This window comes from Bactrocera latifrons, unplaced genomic scaffold, assembly GCF_001853355.1.
Source record: "Bactrocera latifrons isolate USDA-ARS-PBARC rearing strain unplaced genomic scaffold, ASM185335v1 scaffold_73, whole genome shotgun sequence".
NCBI lineage: Eukaryota > Metazoa > Arthropoda > Insecta > Diptera > Tephritidae > Bactrocera > Bactrocera latifrons.
The window spans coordinates 989,675-1,010,240 of NW_017537412.1; the positions used below are offsets into that span (position 1 = coordinate 989,675).

Genomic DNA, 20,566 nt, shown 5'->3' on the forward strand with positions numbered 1-20,566 from the left:
GAGCGAATTGCTATTTTGTTCGGCAGCTCTCAGCTGTTCTTTGTTTAGTCGCCGCTGGGAATTCGTCGCGTTAAGTATTTTATTAAATTTATTTGTGTGCGTTATATTTACATTAAATAAGGAAATTAACCTTGTTTTTATTAAAAAAAAAATAATAATTACTTCACACAGTGGCTTTAGTTTTAAGAAGAAAAAAAAAAACACTTATACGAGTATCTGAAAAGCAACCACTAATGAAATAAATACTAATAACAAGTTGAAATACGTACAAGTATCAAAAGTTGTGATATCAATTTTCAATAAGAAACAACAAAGTGTGATCAATTAATCAGCTAGCTGCGGCACCACTACGGCGACTAATATAAAAACACCAATTGGCGCTGCTAAATTCGATGCAAAGGGTAATATTCAGAAATTTTAATTTCGCCAACGTTTGTACATTTCAAAATTCCACCTGATTTACGTTGGGTGGTCAATGAACACCCAATTAATAAATGAGTTTTAATTAAAAAAACGCGTTGTATTCTCTACATTGATTGTGAAACAGCTTTTAATAAAGCAGCGCGTAATTATCTGCTTTACTGATTAGTTGGAGAACAATTTAATTACCTAAAAGCCCGAGTATATAACTTTACTTAAAGTTATGAAGAGCGATTTGTTTACTCATAGTTATAGTAAACGTTTTTTATATTTTATAACTATTTTAAATATATATTTTCTGAAAAAGTTCTAGATCTGCTCCAGCAAATTCTAGGAAACACGTTCGGAAATAATTCATAAGCATGATTAGTTAATAGTTTATTTCGTTTAATACAAAAAAGCTTAACGTCATTAATATATTGTTTTCATGTGACTAGTTATGCAGTTAGGCATTAAATAGCTTCTGTGTACACAAATAAATAACTTTACTAATTGGAAAATAGGCGTTAAACGACAATTGAAATTGCCTGGCTATAAACATATCTTAATCGAACTCATTGTTTTAGAAATATCTAATAGATGCAACATATCACTTTATTTATAGCTCGGCCTTTACCTCGCCCCAGTTAGATATCAATTGTTTTTTATTCTTTTTAGTTAGTTTTACTTAACTTATTAATCTTCCCTTAAAGTTCTTTGAAAAAATGCTTGAGGTAAGGCATTGCTGCCGTTTTAAATTTTATTTAAGCGAGTAACTGACATAAGAAAGCAGCAACTATATTATTTGTTTATGATTGCTGCAGTTTTAGACTTAATAATATTAACAAATTTTTAATCGCGTCTTCATACCTTGCGCTCCTCTGCCAGACAAAACAAAGTGTCAATAAAGCTAAGCGCGTTTATGTCAACAACCATTTAATAACTCAAAATAGTAAACAATAAAATTATGGCTTTGTCTACCAAATTACATCGACTGATGCAGCACACGTTTTCGACTCAAACAGGTTAACAAGATGTTTTTGGGTGCATGGAATATAATTACAATGCATTTGTAACTGCACGCACCCTTTTAATGGTAATAAGCGGCTATACATGATTCCTGTAGCCGCATGACCGCAATTTTGTTTGCGTATGAGCTTAAAAATTTACAGGAATCACATTTGCCGCTTAATATACATATTCATATATGTGCACAAAATTGAATTTCCTGTTTTTACCGCAAAAAGTTTTCCAATGTGTAATGCACCAAAAGCGCCTGCATATTCGACAGCCAAACCAACAAAATATAAATGTTTTTTGAATAATGTGATATTTCTTTGGCCAATATTTACCAAGTGCTAATTATATTTTTTTTTTTTTTGTAATTTGTTGCCTCTTAACTGGCGTCATTGTGTACTTATGTACATATATATGTATGTATGTGGGCTTGATTTAATTTTGCCTCTATATTTCTAAATTACTTTTTTGCTTTATATTTGTGTACATATGTATGTACATATATATGTAATTATTTCCCCGTAGGGAAGCTAAAAATTGCAGCGAAATAGAGATAAGCACGACCCAAAACACACTCATTATAGTCATAATCAGCGATAAGAGCTCGACAAACTCTAGACGAACTATTTAGAATGCCATTATTTATTGTAACTTTCAAGTTGATGCTGAATTGCTTGAAACGCTGCAATGGAGAGTAGTTTGTGTCAAAAGCATACGCATTTTTATTCAAGATTGAAGTGCAGTTGAAGTAGATACATGTCTACAAACTTCCACAAGCTTATTGGCGAATTAAAAATGGAAGAGTGTTGAAAGAAATTTACCATTTTTTTTACATTTATTTATTATAAGAAATTGTCTGAGAGATGCAAGTTGGCACGTGAAGCGCTTGTCAAATATTTATTGACCACAAGTTTATCTTTTGCTCGCATCTAACGCTGTAAAAATTTGATGTTTGCACACTTGCAAGCTTATCACTTCATTTTCCAACTTTAAAACGCTTACGATAGCTTGTAAATAGATAATTTAACGCTCTCCACTTAAAGTGATCACACCTACAACATATCGATCCATCAATTTTCAAGTGGATATTGATATATAGTACTATATGAGCTTACTTGTCTAAAGTTTTTAAATAATTTTTGTGTTTTCCCACCTACACACATACATGCATACGCTCAAAGTATTATACAAATGTGTGAACTAAACATGCATGTATGTACATGTTTGTGCACAGCAGTGCAATGTGCCGTCAAACATGATTGATTGCCTGGGAATGCTTGTCGAATAGATAACACCTTGCATTTCGTATCAAATTGCATGTTAAGTGGATTAATCGAGTGAATTAAATGCTCATATTCCGATATGTGTACTCAGGCATTAAAATACGTATGTACATAAGTAATTAAAATTAATAACTGTTACAGTAGTCAATTTCTAAACAATTGCTTCTGTACGTTTTGGATGACATGCCCCTAACGATTGATAATTTGATTTTTATATACTGAACAGGGTATATTAAGCTTGTCACGAAATTTATATACCCAAAAGGAAACGTCCGATGTCCTATAAAGTGTACGGTATATACATATGTATGGTATATAATCAGCTGAGTTGATTTGCGTTGGAGAAGTAGTCCTTAATTTTTTGAAACGTCGATCTGAAATCCTACATACGTCCTTTTCTCTTCAAAAAGCTGCTCATTTGTCGAAAGCGCCGACATCGGGCCACTATAGCATATACATATGTATGTATCTGCCATACAAACCGAACGACCAAAACCCGCCCAAAAAGCGTAGTGCTATCGTTCGATAACTCTCCTCTCCTCAGTGGTGAAGACACTTGAGTCTTGCTACTCCCGACCTTCACTCACCACCTGAGCCTAGAAAACCACACAGTACAGCACTTAGCGTCATAAACGTCCAGATTGTTCGTGGTCTTAACCAGAAACCACCCTGTGAGAGAACGATTCTTTGACACAGTCAATCACACAACGCTACTGCAGGACTTTGAAAAAACTACCCTCCCTCTAAGACTGAAGAAGAAAAATTCAAACTGAGAAGAATTAAACAAGTGGTTCCGCAGGATGGTGTCCTCTCCCCGCAATTGATTAACTTCTATATCTCTAAACTCCCACACCCACCAGAGGGAGTTTCCATAACCTCGTATGCTGATGATTGCACGATATTGACGTCGGACAATCAGACAATCGATGGCATGTGTTCAAAGGTAAACCGCTATCTCTCGGACATTTCTAGTTTCTTAGCTTCACGGAACTCAGCACTCTCCCCCTCCAAATCCACAGCGACCATACATACAAACTGGGCGAAGGAGTGCAGACTTGAACTTAATATTACAGTCGATGGCGTCGAAATTTTGACTGCTCCTTCACTCCTCATACGACGCGATTATCGCCAAAGTACAGAGCCGCAACAAAATCCTCAAGTCACTAGCCGGCAGCACATGGGGAAAGCAACGAAGCAACGTTGTTGGCAACTTACAAGGCAATCGGCCGACCAATCCCTAACTACGCCACAGCAATATGCATTGGCTCCAATATAGGTTCCGCGTGCCAAGACACTGGCCATTTCCCATCAACCCCACTCATCTGACACCCCTCTCCCATTAGTTCGCTCACGTCGAAACAGAAGCTTCCGTTGGATGACGTCGACGATAACTTAGCTAATCCTTACCACCCTATTGGGGACTAGGTACCAGCTAAAATAACAACAACCGAAACCCAGTCCTTGTATGGAAGCTTTCGCGTTTGATGAGATATTTTTAATAAAATTTGGCATGGATTATTGCCTAAGGTAACGGTACAATCCCCGAAGAAATTCTTCAAATCGGACCATTATAGCACATCGCTGTCATACAAACTGACCTATCAAACTTAAGGGTGAAATTTCGAAAAATCGTTTGTTTTTGTTGTTCTATCGGATAGTATACACTGTTTTATATATATTTATATCAAAATTAAAATGATTACCGTCGCTACATCGTTTCTTGTAGAAAAGAAACAGATCGGGGAACGAGGCGAGACAATCTTTAAACGCTTTTTTCACTAAATGGTGTTTTCCAAAATGGTTTCCACTCTCAAAGGAAGAGTTTGGAAGATATATAGTTTCTAGAACATTTTTAATGCCATTCTCTATCATGCTATAGAAGCTTTTTGTTTTATTTTGAAATATTCTTAATTTTTTTCTACGAAAAATTGTGGAAAAAAGGGCCAAATTCGACCAAAGTTATTGTTAGATTTGTTTTCTAATATTTTTTTCTATCATTTATGCCAATTAATTTTATCAACTACTCTTCTGACAATCGGTCTTCCAAAAGTTTGAAGTAATTTGCTTAAAAAACACTCAGTATCGTTATTTTTCACCAAAGTTGGCAATTGTCTACAAATTGAGCGAACATTCTCTCAAATTCCTTTATTCGTGACATCTGTCAATCACAAGTATAGTGTTAGGTATTGCAATCACCTTATTTAACTTACAATATTTTTATAAATTTAGTATACAAACTTTGGTTAATATAATATATAATACCCTGCTTCATAAAATTTATATATACTCGTACCTCATATTCATGCCGCTCACCCACACTGCGTTCACATCCGTTTTTCGTTTGCACATAAAATTTGCCTCTTCAAATGTCTCCATAATCAGAGTTGACTCATCTTATTAGATCTATCGTATTAATTGATTGAATTTACCAATGGCTAGATTAGACAGTACGAAAAACGCTAACGCTGTTGCTTAAAATAAAATGTTATTAATTTCGCTTCTACTGTCGCGTTATCGGAATTTTTTCTTGATTGTGCGACTTGAAGAATTTATTGTTGTTGTTTTTTTTATTTTTATTTATTTATTTTTTTATTTTATTTTTTATTTATTTTACTTTTTATTTATTTATTTTTTTATTTTATTTTTTATTTATTTTATTTTAGAATTGCTATATTTGTATTGTGACAGAGATTTTTTTTGCACTCAGTAAATTAGTAACTGTTTACTAAAGAGTGTCTTGAGCGAGAATACACACCAACCCTAAGATAATATATCTAATGTTTTCGGCTATGTGAATTATCGAACAACTAGCTGCTTTGAAGCAAATTTCATAATGACATTCTCATAGAAATTCCAGCCCATATTATTAAAAAACTGGAACAGTCGATTTACATAAACTTCTCCTGTGCGGATTTTTTCACCATACAAATAATTATCAGTCCCCCGTTAGGATGATAAGGGTTATCTAGGTTGTCGTCGACGTCATCTAGCGGGGGCGGACCAATGAGAGAGGGGTGTTAGATAACTGGCGTTGGTGGGGCATGCAAAGAGTAGGGCAGTGTTATGCTGAGACTCATTGCATTCAGATCGCACCCCATTTTCGGCGATCTAACCCTGTTTGGATTGGTAACTATATAATTGCCTCCCATTCTGACGTTGTCTAACGGAAGACAATTGCTTTCTTAACGTCCAAAGATTGTCATTGTTTCCTTTAGACGGTTCTATTGTTGAATACAGCTTCGATTTAATAGTTTGGCCGTAGTGGGGCAGCTCATATTAGATGATTCCCACTTCAGTTTTACCAGCCACATAGTAAAACCTTCCCAATCGTTAATCTTGAGCTAAAGTATCAAGACTACGCGCACTATTTACATTTGTAGCCGCTAGGTTTGCACTATCGCCTTTATCGAAGAAAATCTGTAAATATATTGCACTTTCATGTGGGTGCTCAAAGAATACCAAGTCAAGCAATCATAAAACTGTCTAAGTAGTTTTCTATTACAACATCTTGTCTTTCAAGAGCCATGTAACGTTCACTATTACCATCTATTGAAAAAATAATGGATTTCATTTCACCAGGCAGACCTTGTATTCTATCTAAAGAATTATTCCACCACTTAGACCTGAAGAACTCGTAAAAGAAGGGATTGCGTCGTGATCCTTAATCTTAATCTCTATACTTTCTTCCCGCCCATAATGTAGTGTTAGGAAGGAAAGAAGTAGGTAGTAAGTTCTTCTTCTTCGATTCTACAGCCGAGGGTCGCTTTGGGCTGAGAACATAATATTTCGGCAGTTCCTTCTGTCCTTTGTGAGTTCACGCTAATTGTATATCCCAAGTGCAAGCAGGTCCCTATGCGCTTGGCCCTTGCATTGGATGCGTGGACGCCCTTGCTTCCCTTGTCCACCTATGAGTCTTGAGTCGAGGGAGTTTTCCACTGGAGCATCATCTTCCTTGCGAACGACATGACATAATCAGCGCCTTCGTTGAATATTTAACTATATCTATGTCCCATATAGTTCGTAGTTCCATCTTCTTCGATACTCATCGCTCACGCGGATGACTCCAAAGATCTTGTTCTCTCAAATCCGTCGAGTGCTTTCTAATCTGGAGTCGTCAATGCCCATGTTTCTACGCCTTATAATAAGACAGGAATAATTAGATTCTTATAGAATGTAATTTTTGTTCGTTCCTGTTGGCAAGCGTTATTCTGCGCTTGACCTCCAGGCATAGACTATTGGTGGAATTTATGCTGGTTCCGAGATATACAAAGTTCTTAACTTTTTCAAATTTATAGCTGCCATCTGTGACGTGGTTCCCAAAAATCGAGGAATTTTTGTATGTTCCCTCCACGTACTTTGTCTTGCTCTCGTTCATCACAAAACCAACCTCTTTCGCTACTTTTTCTAGGTTTCAATAGGCTGCGGTGATGAATCTGTTGTTAAGGCCCTTGATGTCAATATCATCTGCTGACCCTAGTAGCTCTGTACTTTTAGAGTAGACAGTGTCACTGCGGTTCAGATTAGCCGCACGTATTATTTTTTTCTGCATTATATTGAAAAAGAGAGGTCCTCAAAATCGTTCTGCATAGCCGTAAGAGTTTCGCAGGGATACCATATTTAGACATGGTGTCAAATAGACAGCTCTCATCAGTGCTGTCGAAAGCGTCTTTGAAATCGACAAAAATGTGATGGGTGTCGATCTGTTTGCAACAGTCTTTTTCAGGAATTGACGTATTGTGAAAATCTGGTATCTGATTTTACCAGGTCTAAAGCCACACTGATAAGGTCCAATCAGTTCATTTACAATAGGCTTTTGCCCAGACTGATTCCGCTGATACTCCAACCCCATCGAAAAAGGATCCTTTACTTAAGAGTAATCAATCTATAAGTAGTGGGGATCAGCTCTATAGCAGTAGAGACCTTCTGTTTTATCCATTGGAGTAAATTTGAAAAAAAACAGGAGTAAAGAATTTACACCGAGTAGCGGTGAAAATTGATATTATTGTAAAATGATCTAGAAGGATCAGCGCTGAATGAACTAATGACCAACTTAATGACTATACCGAGTGAATTTTCCTAATCAGGCGATACTTTGTATACATACGGATATTTCTTAAATTTATAATAAATTTATAATATTTTTGTATCCTACTTGCTGTATCAATTGTTGTAATTAAGGCCTCTGTAAATAATTAACTAATACTCATTTTACTTTACATATGTACATACTCTAGAAATAGAGCAACTAAATCGTGTAAATGATGAAAAGATAACAAAATGCGCTGTCCCACACAGCTCTTATCAATGTGATTGAATTTATTTGTACTAACTACTATTTTATTGTTGCTATTTTCCTGTCAAACTCTGGAAATTAACACATCATTAGTAAAGGGAAATGAAGGAATACAAATCCGCAATGCAAATCTGCTTGCCGACATGAGTTACACATCTAAATGAAGGGTTCCCTAGATTCTTTGGCATTTATTTTTTGAAGATTATCTCTTTCAAAAGTTGGTAATGCAAAGGTCCCAGATGGTTCATCCGTTGAGTCCAATTTTCGATGACTCGTTCGAGCATTTCAACTGGTAACTGGCGAATTACATGCGTGCTGTTTTGCTCCAATGGCTGAATCGAAGCGGGATTCTCCGCAAAGACTTAAACTATACATATCCCTACTGGAAAAAGTTTAACTCTGTGATATCACACGATCTTGGTGGTCAATTGACCGTTCGAAAACGTGAATTTATCTGCGCACCGAAGTTTTATTACCATGGATTGATGCGATGTGTGGGAAGTGGCGCCGTCTTGTTGAAACGGTATGTCGTCGACATCACGAGCTTGAAATTCAGGAATCAATAGCACTTCTCCCTAACCCATAGAGCGAAGCGATGTCGCTTAAGAAGTTCGAGAGGCTTCAGTTCTTGAACAAGTGGTATTATATGAAAAGCGTACACATTTAAGATCTCGACGTAAAATGCCCCAAGTCGTTCCATACGTCAATCTGAGTTGCTGCGAACGGCGCCGAATCGACTTCACTGCGTGTTGGACGTGGTTTATTCGGTCGAATAATATCAAATAATGAATGCGCGGTCTCAAGATAGATGATGCTCAGAATGTCGGTTATGTTGACCATAAGTTGAGCGAAGTGCGCGGAACACATTCCTTACAGAACGTGATCTTTCGTAATAAAGTTGAATGAGTTCATAAAAATTACAAAAAGCTTATTGAAAAACCTGGATCACCCAAATCGTTAAACGACTTAGAAGTCAATATACTGATCGCGTAGGCACTGAAAACGATATTTTCACCAAAGGCATAACTAATCTTAAAAGATATATGATTTCTGAGAAGATTGAACGATTCACTTCGATTACTGTGTATGGTTCAAGCATCTTTTAATATTTTTCATGGAGTTAATTTGCAAATATTGCTTGTTTTTGCTTTTTTATGGCCATCCATTCATTTCATTGGGCAGTTGAGTAAACAACTCCAGTTGCCTTGGTATGGAAAAACTATTTCCAATAACACACCTGTTTTTCATCAGCTTGAGTTTGATACTAAATCCGTTTGTATGCATGTGTGTATAGCCAATAAAATACAGTGACGGCTTCGTAATTAGGTACATATAGTATTTTACAGGTGATTCCACTTCTATTTGTATAAAAATTCGATTTTTATTTATTTACGGTGCGACATCACAATATGATAAGCCAATTGTTATTCAACTATAATATTAGGATAATCGAATGAATCGATATTCTTATATATCAGTTATGGAAAAATATATATAAATTTTGAAAAAGAAAAATCTCATTATGTCGATTTTGATTCGTCAGCTTGTACGGCAGCTATATGCTGTAGTAGTTCGGTTTGATCAAATGTTTGGAGGTTTAATAATCAATGCAAATTTTCATGAAGATAACTTGTCAAATAAAAAGTTTTTAATAAAATGACTTGATTTTGCTCGGTAAGTATGTATGGCAACTGTATCCTGCAGTCTTCTAATATCGACCAAGTTAGTAGCTTCTTAAGGTGGAAAGAACGTGTGCTGCATTTTAGATCGATATCTCAAAACCTTGACAGGCAGAATCGATTCAGCCCGTCATATTAGTAATTTATATATCAATTATAAGCTCTCTGATCTTTCAGGGCGTTGCAAACTTCGTGCTACACATCATATACCCTGTTCATGGTATAAATCTGGAATTTTTCAAAATCTCTACATTGATGAATAATTGGATAAGATGGATTTTTCGTACTACTTATTGCTGAAATCCCTTGAGTAAATTCTTATATTAGTTTGTCAAAAAAGTCTTGCGGTATTTTTATTGAATTTTCAATTGTTCATAAAATTTTTTTTGATGACTCATGCTCAGMTCTTGACCGATGCTACGGTTGCTACTATGCCGGTCTCTTTAGACCAATTCAGCGATTTTATCGCAATTTTCGACGACAGGCCTTCCGGAGCGCGGCGCATCTTCGACCACCTCTACACCAGAACGAAAACGTTGAAACCATCGTTGTGCGGTGGAAATGGAAACTGTATCGGGTCCATAAACTGCACAAATTTTATTGGCGGCTTGAGATGCATTTTTGCCTTTATCGTAGTAGTACTGTAAAATATGAAATATTTTCTCTTTATTTTGCTCCATGTTTGCGATGCTATAACTCACGAACGACTTAAAAGAAACGACAATCCATCAAAGACGTGTTAGCGCGTGAAATGAGCTTTCCAAAAATCTAGTACATTCTATTCTTAGTGTATCCAATTCTGTGACCACCACTGTAGTTACATTGGTTAGCAGTTTTTATGCCGATGTAGCTACATATATTCCCAAATATTACATACATAATTTGCATGTTTTTGTTTTTCCACGGCGTACCGAGCCTATTGATAATATGCGCGAAAACATTATTCTCCAATTGGTGTCACGTGTTAGATATGTTAGTGTTTTAGATATGGCCATTGTATGGGGGAAAGCAATTATTATCAATTTATTACGTCTTTTTAATGTTTTTTGCTGTCACAAACAGACGCTGAAAGTGGATGGGATTAGTTGGGCACAAAATATCACGCATAACAATAATCGGCTTTTGTGGCGCTGAAGGCAGTCATGCCAGTAAGTGGTCTATAAATGGCGCTATTAAGTTATTACTCACCTAAGAACGGAGCAACGTTTTTTTTTTTTTTTTTTTTTTTTTTTTTTTTTTTATTTTTTTTTTTTTTTTTTTTTTTTTTTTTTTTTTTTTTTTTTTTTTTGTTTTTGCACTGTAAAGAGACTTACATTACGTCAAGTATGAAGGAATTCCCTTTAGTAAAAACGTTGGTATTTTTGCTTGAAATGTATGTAATGATATTATCTACTTGGAAATGTGGTGTGAAAGTAAGATAATTGCATACGCTCAACAGTACTTTTAAGATTCTCAAAAAGTTTATGAATTAATTGATCAATCAAGACTATAAATATAAAAAGACTTTTCGTATTTCTAATCAAACTTCAAGTTGGGGTCGACCACTTTTTGCCATATTTCTGCTAGAGTCGTTATACCATCAGTGTAAAACTTCTCTGGTTTCTCGGCAAAAACCTGCGACAATTAATTTTCACATGCTTTTCTTGAAGCCAACTTTACTCCATTTAGGGAGTTCTACATTGACCGCAACAAATGGTAGTCCGATAGTGCAAGGTCAGTGCTATATGGTGGATGTATCAAAACTTCCCAGTCAAGCTCTCCCAGTTTTCGTCGAGTTATCAAAAATGTGTGTGGTCTAGCTTTGTGCTGATGTAAGACGAATACCTTTCTGTTGATCAGTTCTCCCCTTTTTTTTTGCTTCAACCTCATCAATTGTTGGCAGTAAAATGTATAATCAATGGTTCAACCAGGCTGGAGCGTCAATCCTGGCTTTGAGACCATTTGTTGAGCTTCACCATGCTAGGGCCATGAACTTTTTCGCACATTATTGTCGTATTTGATATTTTTTAGCAAAGAATCGCAGATGTTAATTCGGTCCATTAAATTTTTCCCATGTGGTACCCAAACACCGAGCTTCTTTTTTATAGCAAACCTTTTTTAAATGGTTCAAAACAATTTGATGATGACTGTTAAGTTACTTAGCGATGTCATGGCTGATTATGTGACGATCCTGGTCAGTCTTTTCCATCATTTCATCGACTTTTTCAACTATAGGTCGACCAGAGCGGGGTTCATTTTTCACATCGAGATTTCTAGAACGGAAGCGAGCGAGCCATCTTTGTGCTACACGAATCATCAACAGCATCATGCTTTCAAAATATATTGAGTTTCTTCAATATTTTTACACACTTTTTTCGACTTCGAATTTTATTTTGACAAAATACTAAAATGAGTTTTTTGACTACCCAATATTTAGAGAATTTGTGTTTGTGAGGGCTGAAATTGCACTAAAATATACATTATTAAATTTGAGAAGGTAAATATCGCAGTCTGCGTTAACTATCGCGGAATCAGTCTTCCTAATATCTCGGGTTAATATAAATTCTTTCGACAGTATTATGCGAAATACCCATTGTAAATAAACTAATTGGACCCTATCAGTATGGCTTTAGACCTTCCAAATCCACAATAGACCAGATTTTAATCAACAAATTCTGGAGACACTTGATAGGAACTGCCTATTTGACGCCACGTCTAAATTAGAGATCCTTGCGAAGCTTATAAGGCTATGTAGCATGACGTTGAGAACAACTATCAACTCCGGTTATGAGAGTGCGAGAGGCTCAAAGCAGAAAAGTTATTTTAGCTATTTCAACAGGGTCGAACCTTAGAGAGAAGTGTGTTAGATGAGTTGGGTTCGCGGCGCATGCAGAGAGGTGGTTAGTGCCATGCGGGGACTTAATGTATGATGGTTATATATTTGAATGTCGTGGTCGATATCAGGAGTTTAACTTGCCACAGTATCTAGAACGAAGGTGCGCAAGGTTCACTCTAGATTCTCGTGACAACTCGAGCACCTCATCTGCAATGGGTGGTGATTTGACTACAAGTACGCCCTTCACTGAGAGGGAGTCGATGAAGTTATTAAGGGCTCCGCATTCAACCCGAGACATTAAGAGTCATCCTGTGATAGTTCGACGTGTAGTGTTCTGACACGTCTGAAGTTGATCGTCTGCGCTTCGCTACATCATGGCGACCATATCGATGTGGCGAAGGTTATGACCGGACTGCTGATTGCATTGTATGTTGCGATTGTCGTATGTTAAGCTAGTCTAATAGTCTAATAAGGCACGCATAGTTTTTTTTTGGTGCCTAGCAAGATAGTGTGCCGTGACGTTGTCCATGAGAAGTAGTCATCCTTTAGGATGCCAACGTTTGACGCGAATTTCAATAAGTTCTGTGACTTCACTAACTACATCTTTTCCAGTGTCTCATACCGTGAGGCAAACATGAGCCACCAGTTGAATGTTGTTTTATCGGCAGAGTTACGCCGGGTTGACAGTCCTTGGCAGGATAAAAATCCGGGTCCGTTCTGGTTACGTAAACCGACTGTCGTGGGAACGGCCACCAGTTGGTAGTTCGGTTCGGTTGGTAGAGGATGCCTCATTTGTCGGATAATACACGCTAATTCTACTTAATACCAAGTCTTTTTGAATGGCATCAGTTTATCTGCCGCACATTCCACATTAACCAAGAGAATCTGCACCCATTTTCGGTGATAAGTTCAGCAACAACAAGAATAAACTGTTAATTTCAAACCAATTAGGGATTCTAATCTTCTGTAGATTTTCTACAGCATTTTGCTGTTGTCACACAATGTAATTAACAGCAACGAGGCTATTACAGTGTTTATTCCTGTTATCTAATATTTTTATAATTCCAGAGAAATCGCTGCGACAGAGACGCTATAAAACCAGTTTATCAGCCTTACAAGCATTTAATTAACTTTCCAATTTGCATTTTTAAATGTTTTGATAAAAAAATCTTCCACTTACACAATGGGTGCTGGCATATGTATTTATATACACAAGAGTAATTCCCGTTAAGCACATCTTCAATGTAAGTAAGTGATCTGCCTCGGCATTGGGATTATCAATTGCGTGTAATTGTTGTTGGTAAAAGCCAGTTTTGATTTATTGGAGGTAAATAAACCACAACAAGCCAATGTTACATACGGGCAATATGTGAGTATGTATGTGTGTATACGCCGATTCGTGCCTATAAATCAATCCCAATCAATCGTACGATTTCTTGCTGTGTTGTTGTTGTATGTATGTTTGTATTCATATTATAAATCGGTTATTTTGGGTTACCAGCAGGTTTGGGTGGCTGACAACGAGAATCCAAGCAATGCCACAGTGGCTATTGATCAAACGCGGCGCATGATGTCTGACATTGATATTTTTTTAATGAAAATTCGAGGGAAATTAATATGTCAGGACATATTAATAATATAATATAATATGTAAATATACATATACTATCTACATAATATACTTTGAAGTGGCTGTTTGCACTGCGATTCATCATAATTTATCAAAATCTTGAGCAGCGGCGTAGACAAGCTTGCATAGATTTATATTTTATTTATTTTTTTGATTGATGGAGGCGCGTCACTATTTAAATATCTTAGATAAAAATACGCAACTGAGTCAAATGGGGTGCTATACCGAGCAATTTTTATACCCTGAACGAAATGTATTAACTTTGCGTAAAAGGAAACGTCAGAGACCCTAAAAAAATATATATAAATACTTAAATTTTTTCCACAAATTTTGAGATATAGAACTGAAAATTTGTACACGTTCTTTTACAAACTTACCGATCAAAATCAGGTCCTTATATGGAGAACGTTTTTATTTAATAAGATATTTTGACGAAATTCTACATGGATTATTGTTCAACGCAACTGTACAAAATCCGAAGAAATTATTGAGATCGGATCACTGTAGCATATAGCTGCCATACAAACTGACCGATCAAGACCAAATTCTTGTATGGAAAACTTTTTATTTGGCAAGATATCTTCACGAAATTTAGCACGGATTACTTTTCAAAGTAAAAGTAAAATCTCTGAAGAAATTATTCAAATCGGACCACTGTAGCATATGGCTCTCATACAAACTTTTTTATTTGTGAAGGGTATTATTTCCTTGATGTTTTTTTTTTTGGTTTTATATACTTTTCTGAATTTTTTGTGGAGTAAATCATCACTTCAATGTAAAATAATATTATTTTCGCCTTTCATTACAGCGGCGGACCATTGAGCTGACAAGATGAAATTCGCCGAACATCTCTCGGCGCACATAACGCCCGAATGGCGTAAACAATACATTAACTATGAGGTATATAACGCAATATATACATATGTACTTGAAAAATATTAATTTTTGCATAAAAATTTCGAAACTCAACACAGGAAATGAAAGCCATGCTTTACATGGCCGTCGAGGAAGCGCCCTCAGTCGACAGTGTTGAAGATGAGGTGCTCAAACGTCATTTCGCCAATTTCGATGAGAATTTCTTTCATTACTGCGACAAGGAATTGAAGAAAATCAACACATTCTACTCGGAAAAGTTAGCCGAAGCCACGCGTAAATTCGCCACACTCAATGCCGAGCTGAAGACGTGCATCGAAGAATCGGAACGCTCGGCGAAAAAATCGAAATCGTTGAAAAAACCCGGTTTGCCGCATCGCAAGGCGGCCGAACTGAAACTGGCGTTCAGTGAATTTTACTTGAGCTTAATTTTATTACAGAACTATCAGAATTTGAATCATACCGGTTTTCGCAAAATTCTCAAAAAGCATGATAAGGTGGGTGTCTTTGCATTTCGTTTGTGATAACACAAAATTATAATATTTCTTACTTTACAATTATTGTTTATAGCTACTGCGCGTCGACACCGGTGCCAAGTGGCGTCAGGAGTATGTCGAAGCCTCACATTTCTTCACCAATAAAGATATTGATAATATTATTAATGAAACGGAGACCACTGTCACGACTGAGTTGGAGAGCGGCGATCGTACGCGCGCTATGAAACGTTTGCGTGTACCGCCCTTGGGTGAACAGCAGAGTCCCTGGACCACGTTTAAAGTTGGTCTATTTTCCGGTAGTTTTATTGTGCTTGCCATAGTTGTGGTGTTGTCTGGTAAGTTGTCCGTTGGGGTATTACATTTCGAAAAAATCTTATTATATTTAAAAATCTCATATGATAATGCGGTTAGTAGCTATTGTAATTGTTGGTTGTATTTCTGAAATTGCTGGATCTGGCTCCAGAAGAAGCTAGAATGATTACCATCACAGATTGTAGCCTACTATATGAGAGTTGAGTACGATTGCTCGATCCTTCCTAAGATTTTAGGTATAACTTTTGATAGTTTATGCTTCTTCACTCCTCATAAGACCGGGTTTATCGCCAAGGTATGCAGAGCCGCAACAAAATCCTCCAGTTGCAAGCCGGCAGCTCATGGGGAAAGGACAAAGAAACGTTGTTGGCAACTTACAAAGCAATCGGCCGGCTTAATTACGCCTCATCAATATGTTCGCCTGGATGCAGTGGAACGCAAAGGAAGAAGTTGTCAGAGCACTGCTCTCCTACAATAGTGAGGCGCTTATGGTCCCAGTTAATGTACTCTTCTCCAGGCAGTTCCGGCTGGATACTTTAGAAGAAATCACTCCTGCAGTCACGTGCTCCTAGGAACATCAAGCGGTCATTTCTCAATTACGTCGACGACATTAGACAGTATGCCGACCAGACTTCGGGCGCAACAAACTTCCGACAAGCACTGACCGCCATTCATAGTGGAGCCATCAGCTCCTTCACCGACTCTCTTCCAGTGAATGGCGTACTTGGCGTCAAAACACCACCCATTGCAAACGAAGAGACGATAGTGACCTTTGCGCAGCTTCTTTCTGGTTAAACTCCTACTTAAATAGAATAGACCCCGAAATATCCAATATATGGCCTGTGCAATGAGTCTCCGCATGACACTGGTCACATCTTTGCATGCCTCATCAACCCCACTCACCTAACATCTCTCCCTATGGTCCGATCCCGTCGAAACAGCACGTTTCTTGGGCCTTCCGTTAGATGACGTCGACGACAACCTGGTCAACGCTTACCATCCCAACGGGGGAACTATGTATCCGTTATAACAACGACAACATCGTTCCTACGATAGTCCGACCTACGTAACCGGAAAAGGCTTGAATTTATATACTGGAAAGGATTGTCAAAATAAAAAAAGTTAAAAATATTTACTCATGGCGGTTCTTTATCTTAGGACCTAATCTTTCTAGCTCCTTTTTATGCTTCTTTTCACTTTACAAAGTATTAAATATATTATATTTTTTGTATTAAAATCCAAAATGCTTTTATCATTACAGCAATTTTCCACGATATTACCGGCGAAAATCTCAAAGTCACTTTCCGTCTATATCGCGGTCCACTGCTTATCATTGAATTCATCTTTCTGATTGGCGTCAACATCTACGGCTGGCGTTCGTCCGGTGTCAATCATGTGCTCATCTTCGAATTAGATCCGCGTAATCATCTCTCCGAACAGCACCTAATGGAATTATCTGCGATATTTGGCGTAATATGGACGCTGAGCATGTTAAGCTTCTTATATAGCGCCAGCTTAAGCATACCGGCTTTCATTAATCCGCTTACTCTGACGATTGTGATGGTGGCATTCCTGCTGAATCCATTTCATGTATTCCACCATGATGCGCGTTTCTGGCTGCTGCGCATAACTGTTAGTTTTACCGTTAAAATATATTTATTTGTATGTTTAATTGAAATCTTTTTGTTCACGCTTTACAGGGTCGCATGGTGGCGGCGCCATTCTTTCATGTCGGTTTCGCCGATTTCTGGCTTGGCGATCAGTTGAATTCCCTCAGCACAGCCTTGCTAGATTTTGAGTATTTGGTGTGTTTCTATTTCACCAATGGCAATTGGTTTGAGGCGCTCGATGCCACAACATGCATGGAAAAAGATTTTATTATACGCCCGATATTTAATTGCTTGCCAGCGTGGTTCCGTTTTGCGCAGTGTCTGCGGCGTTATCGCGATACGCGTGAAGCCTTTCCTCACTTGGTGAATGCGGGAAAATATTCGAGTACTTTTGCTGTGGTGATATTCGCAACATTAAGGAGCTTCAATAATCGTTAGTATTTGCTACTATAACTCTATGTCAGATTTTGATGTCTTCTAGCTTTCAGCTCTTATTTAGCTTAAGATAATGTTAGCTGAATAAAGTGCTGTATGCGGTTACACCTCCCAAACTGAAATTTCAGGCACTTTGGCTTTATTCAGCTATAATTTCTTTAAGCTGAATAAGTGCTGAATGCTAAAGCACGGGAAAAGTGTAGTGTCTGATTGCAATTCCTTGCCAGATTTTCAGGCTTTATAACTTTAAGCGCTTTTTCATCTTAAGGCCACGATAGCTGAATAAAGTGCTGAATGGGTTACACCTTCCAAACTGAAATTTCAGGCACTTTGGCTTTATTCAGCTATAATTTCTTTAAGCTGAATAAGCGCTGAAGGCTAAAGCACGTGAAAAGTGTAGTTTCTGATTGCAATTCCTTGAAAGATTTTCAGGCTTCCTGACATTCAGTACTTATTCAGCCTAAATTAATGATATCTGAATAAAGTGCTGAATGAGTTACACCTTCCAAACTGACATTTCAGGCACTTTGGCTTTATTCAGCTATAATTTCTTTAAGCTGAATAAGTGCTGAATGCTGAAGCATGTAGAGAATGTAGTGTCTGACTTTCAGCGCTTTTCCATCTTAACTTTGTGAAAGCTGAATAAAATGCTGAATGTGGCTACAGCTCTTCACAAGAATTTTCAATCCATTTAGTTAAATTCAGCTATGTTTATCTTAAGCTGAATAAGCGCTGAATGTCAAATCACCGGTAAAGCTAAATAGTGAGCTTTATTAAACTTCGGTTGTATTTTTTTTAATTTTTTTAAATTTTTTTAAATTTTTATTTATTCCATTTTGACAGGCTACTATTCAAGCACATTTGACAATCCCTACACTTGGCTGTGGATTATTGCCTCTATCATCTCATCATGCTATGCTTACACTTGGGATATAAAGATGGATTGGGGTCTCTTCGATAAGAATGCGGGCGAGAACACATTTTTGCGCGAGGAAATCGTGTACTCAACAGTATGTGCTAATTAAATTTATAAAGAGCCTGGTCTATACATTTGATATATTTTTAACACACACAGGGCTTTTATTACTTCGCCATCATCGAAGATTTGGTGCTACGTTTCTTATGGGCGCTATCATTTTATCTAACTGAAATGAAAATTGTTAGCAGCGATATTATGACATCCATAACGGGTATTTTAGAAGTATTCAGGTACGAGTAAAACATAAATTAATAATTTGCTTCGAATTTACCACAAATTTTCCATTGTCCCACAGACGTTTCGTATGGAACTTCTTCCGCTTAGAGAACGAACATCTCAACAATTGCGGTAAGTTCCGTGCCGTACGCGATATCTCAATTGCACCCATCGACTCATCCGATCAAACACAAATATTACGTATGATGGACGAACCGGAAGGCGTTATAAACCGTTATACGAAAACTAATCGTCCCAAGCCGAAAAAGAATAAGGATCCTGAGAAGCGTAGCTTGCTACAGCCACGTGGTTCGCTACAGGATCTTACCATCGATATTGATGGCACGAAAAAATTGTAAAATCGTGCGATAATAATGATCTGAAACTAAATCTTAAGTAACAACTAAGTGCTGAAAAGTCCGGATCCCCTAAATGACGGTACCGAAATGTATGCTTCCAATGTGAGAATTGTAAGGAATAATTAGTGAAAACGTAACACTTAGCCAATAAGCCATAATAGTAATATGTATACGTTTGCCAGCCATCTTTTACACAAAACTTAGTTACATTTAGTACAATATTCTTTGGGCATATTAATTTAAGTACTTAAAGTTAGAGCAGTTTATTTTTTATACCACCGCTAAAAGCCAACAGTACTTTCAAACGTTTCGAAGTGTGAAAAGTGAAATTCGCACTGATTTGCTAGAACTCTTTGAACACAACGCTATATACAATATATTCGGCAGTATTACTTATGTATGTAATTACAAATAATTTTTCGTACTTACACATTTTTGAAAAGTCTATTTTGTTTCGTTTTGTATTTTTTTGTTTTTGTGCTAGCCAATTCGTGCAAGCAAATGTGGTATGTAATTGAAAAGACAAGACACTAAACCCTTTCGATTTAGTATACATTTAAATATATACATATATGAAATAAAAATATTTGTAGGTTCTGAAATTAAGTAACCGTTAGCGACATTACCTTTTGTTAACCCAAAACATTCCCCCAATTGGACTTTTGCTAAAATGTTAAACATTTACAAAAATATATACATATATTGTTAATTAGCTRCAAGTTAAAATTAACTAAAAATCGAAACATTTTTGCATATGAAAGAAATTTTGTTAGGTATTGCTCTTTTTGTCATATATACATATGTAGTTAGCCCTAGGCGCCTTTGCTAAATATATGAAATTAAAAAAAAAATTGTAATTGTAGGCACTCATTTTATTGATGAGCGTTATATACACATACATACATATACCCCTGTATACCAAACTATTATTGTCTAAACCGTAATAATATTAATGCTAATTGGATTGTAAGCTTAAAGTATAGTCCAACGAATTACTGTAATACTAATAGTACTAACTAACGATACACAATAAAACTTCATATACAGAAACAATCTTAAACTTAATGTATGCTTAATTTAAGGCTAAACATTTTTAAAGTCTATAAATTTTCAACTGTGCAAATATTTTTTTTAATTGAATATAAAGAAATTAAGAAAAGTAGAAATTA

The 20,566-nt window shown here is 36.7% G+C and overlaps 1 protein-coding gene across 1 annotated transcript; it reads left to right on the plus strand.

The window, feature by feature from the left end:
- Positions 1-131: 131 nt before the first annotated feature.
- LOC108976161 (xenotropic and polytropic retrovirus receptor 1-like) lies at positions 132-20,457 on the plus strand. Its single transcript, XM_018945097.1, has 9 exons — positions 132-401; positions 14,925-15,016; positions 15,091-15,486; positions 15,560-15,821; positions 17,060-17,430; positions 17,499-17,841; positions 18,687-18,853; positions 18,919-19,052; positions 19,118-20,457. Exons 2-9 carry the CDS (start codon positions 14,948-14,950, stop codon positions 19,395-19,397), a joined length of 2,022 nt encoding a protein of 673 aa, XP_018800642.1. The 5' UTR covers positions 132-401; positions 14,925-14,947; the 3' UTR covers positions 19,398-20,457.
- The last annotated feature ends 109 nt before the right edge of the window (positions 20,458-20,566 follow it).